Genomic DNA, 2264 nt, shown 5'->3' with positions numbered 1-2264 from the left:
CCCCCCCCCCCCCCCCCCCCCCCCCCCCCCCCCCCCCGGCTGGATGGGGAGACGCCTGATTCACGAACCGCTCAGTGAGGCCAATTAGGTCTTCAAATTTGCTGGGTAGGAGTTTGTTTTCTAGCAAGTTGCCCAGGGACTTGGGCCCCGAGAGTGGGGGCTTCTCACGTCTGTCCCCGCAGGGAACAAGCCCGCGGCAGCACCAGGCTCCAGAGTGGGCTCGGCCTGGAAGAGGCCTGGGGACGGGACGCAGGGTGACCCTGCCTTCCTCTGGGGGGCCGTGCGGCAAGGCCGCCATGAGATGTCCCCCCCCGATGCCTCCTACAGCAACCCCCCCAGGCCCCTGGGCCCCGAGGCAGTGCAGGGGAGGCTGCGGGGGGCAGGAGTCTGGACATGGTCCGGCCCCTGGGACCTGCCGAGGGGTGGGGGCCTCGGGGAACCTGTGGTCCAGGCTGGCCACGCCCTCGCCCACCAGCGGCCCGCAGACAGCCTGGCGGTGGCCACCCATCCAGGTGATGCGCACGCCGTGCTGAAGGGGCTGGGCTCCCAACGGCCAGAGCAGGCAGGGAGGGGCCCGGACTCACGTCGATGGAGCAGCCCAGGAGGGAGCCTTTCTGCAGAGCCTTCTGGATGATCTTGAACAGGTTGGGAGGGGCCTTCCTCAGCTCGTACCACTCGGCGATGCCCCCGGTGAAGTCCTCGAAGCCCTCCGTGGTGGCGCCGCCCGAGAGCGCCTCATAGCAGCCGTTGACCCTGAGGGGAGAGGGAAGCCGCTGCCCCTGTGTCCCCGGCTGCCCCAGGCCTCCCTTGCGGGCAGCTCCAGGGACCCTCCGCTCGGATTCCCCCCCACGTGGCCGCCCGAAAATCTCCTAGAACCTCGGGGGTGGAAGGTCCGACCTCCCACACGGACTGTCTGTCTGTCCTGACGGCGAGGACAGCCTGCTCAGGGGCTGTTGGGCATCTACAGCTCAACACAGGCCACAGGGCAGTGACGAGAGCACCTCTACGCGCAGAGCGCCCCACGCTGCACCTGACCGCCCTGTGGTGGCCCGCGGCTTCCGGCTGCGCCGTCTGGACCCGCGACTGAGAAGCGGTTCCCCCAGCCGACCGTGGGGACCCCGGCCCTCCTCCCCACAGGGGCCGCAGGGGACGGGTCCCTCGTCCGTGGACTCCGCACCCTTGTGTCCTGCCTGCGGCGGCTACACACCGGCAGAAACCGTGCTGCCCCGGGCTGATGAAAATGTGACATGACCCGGCAGTGACCCGCGAGGCAAGCGGGTCCTTCCCGAGCCAGTCCTGGGCGCCACAGCCCGTCCCAGCGCACAGCGTCGGGAAGGGCCATCACCGTTGGGTATCGGGGCGCGGTGTGGCCGGCAGCCCGCGAGCCCAGTTCTGGCCAAAGCGGTCCTTGTGTAGAACGCGACTCCTGCTCGAGGTGGTCCTTGAACACCACCTGCTCTCCCCAGAAGCCGGAGCGGTCGGGGGCAGGGTTGCTCACTTGGCATAGGCCTTCTCCAGCAGGGCGCTCCAGAACTCGCTGCCCTCTGCCGAGTGCACGAACAGCAGCTCCCCGTCCTTGGTGGGCAGCCTGTCGTCCACGACCACGTCCACCCACTCGCCGTACTGCCAGAACTGCGGGCGCACAGACACGGGGGTGCTGGAGGGGGTGCTGGGGGGACCAGCACGGGGACCCCGGGCCTCGGCGGCCCCTCGGCACAGGCTCCGCCAGCCCATCCCGGGAGGCGGGTCCTCGCTGAGGAACAGAGGGCACGGCCCACGTCCTTCCCTCTGAGCCCGCCCCCCCCCATTCTTCCCCACCTCGTGCTCTCCTTCACCAGCATCGAAGGAGCACGGCAAGCAGCACCTCGCCATTGTGTCCCTTTTCTAGAACTTGGGGATTCCTTCCTGAGCACCCTGCTTTACCTCCCTCCGCAGAAGTCCCTAGAGGTTCCCCGCTGCTATCCTCTCTGGGTCCCCGTCAGGGGCAGGCCAGGGAGTTCCTGCAGTCTCTCAAAGTCCTTTGTAGAACATCGTGTCCTAGGAGTCGCCAAACACTGGGGTCTGATAAACTTGACCAAGCCAGGGGATCTGTTCCAGCATCCAGGACCTGTTCCTAGCCCCCAGCACTTGTCTTTAGACACCAGGACCCATTCCTGGCCCCCAGCACCTGCCCTTAGCCCCCAGGACCTGTCCTTAGTCCCTAGGATCCATTCCTGTCCCCCAGCACCTGTCCTTAGCCCCCAGGACCTGTCCTTAGCCCCCAG

The 2264-nt window shown here is 67.6% G+C and overlaps 1 protein-coding gene across 2 annotated transcripts in view; it reads right to left on the bottom strand.

The window, feature by feature from the left end:
- CAPN2 (calpain 2) overlaps nt 1-2264 on the bottom strand; it is a 37425-nt gene that overhangs the window by 17979 nt on the left and 17182 nt on the right. For both annotated transcript variants that reach the window (XM_049633780.1, XM_049633781.1), the window contains exons 4-5: nt 1499-1632; nt 585-753 (exon numbers count right to left, since the gene is read on the bottom strand). In XM_049633780.1, the coding sequence (XP_049489737.1) occupies nt 585-753; nt 1499-1632 (303 nt within the window). The remainder of the gene's footprint in view (nt 1-584; nt 754-1498; nt 1633-2264) is intronic.

Source organism: Panthera uncia, chromosome F1 (genome assembly GCF_023721935.1).
Source record: "Panthera uncia isolate 11264 chromosome F1, Puncia_PCG_1.0, whole genome shotgun sequence".
Lineage (NCBI taxonomy): Eukaryota > Metazoa > Chordata > Mammalia > Carnivora > Felidae > Panthera > Panthera uncia.
The sequence above is the reverse complement of the archived record's forward strand: the minus strand, read 5'-3'. Positions and strand labels throughout refer to the sequence as shown.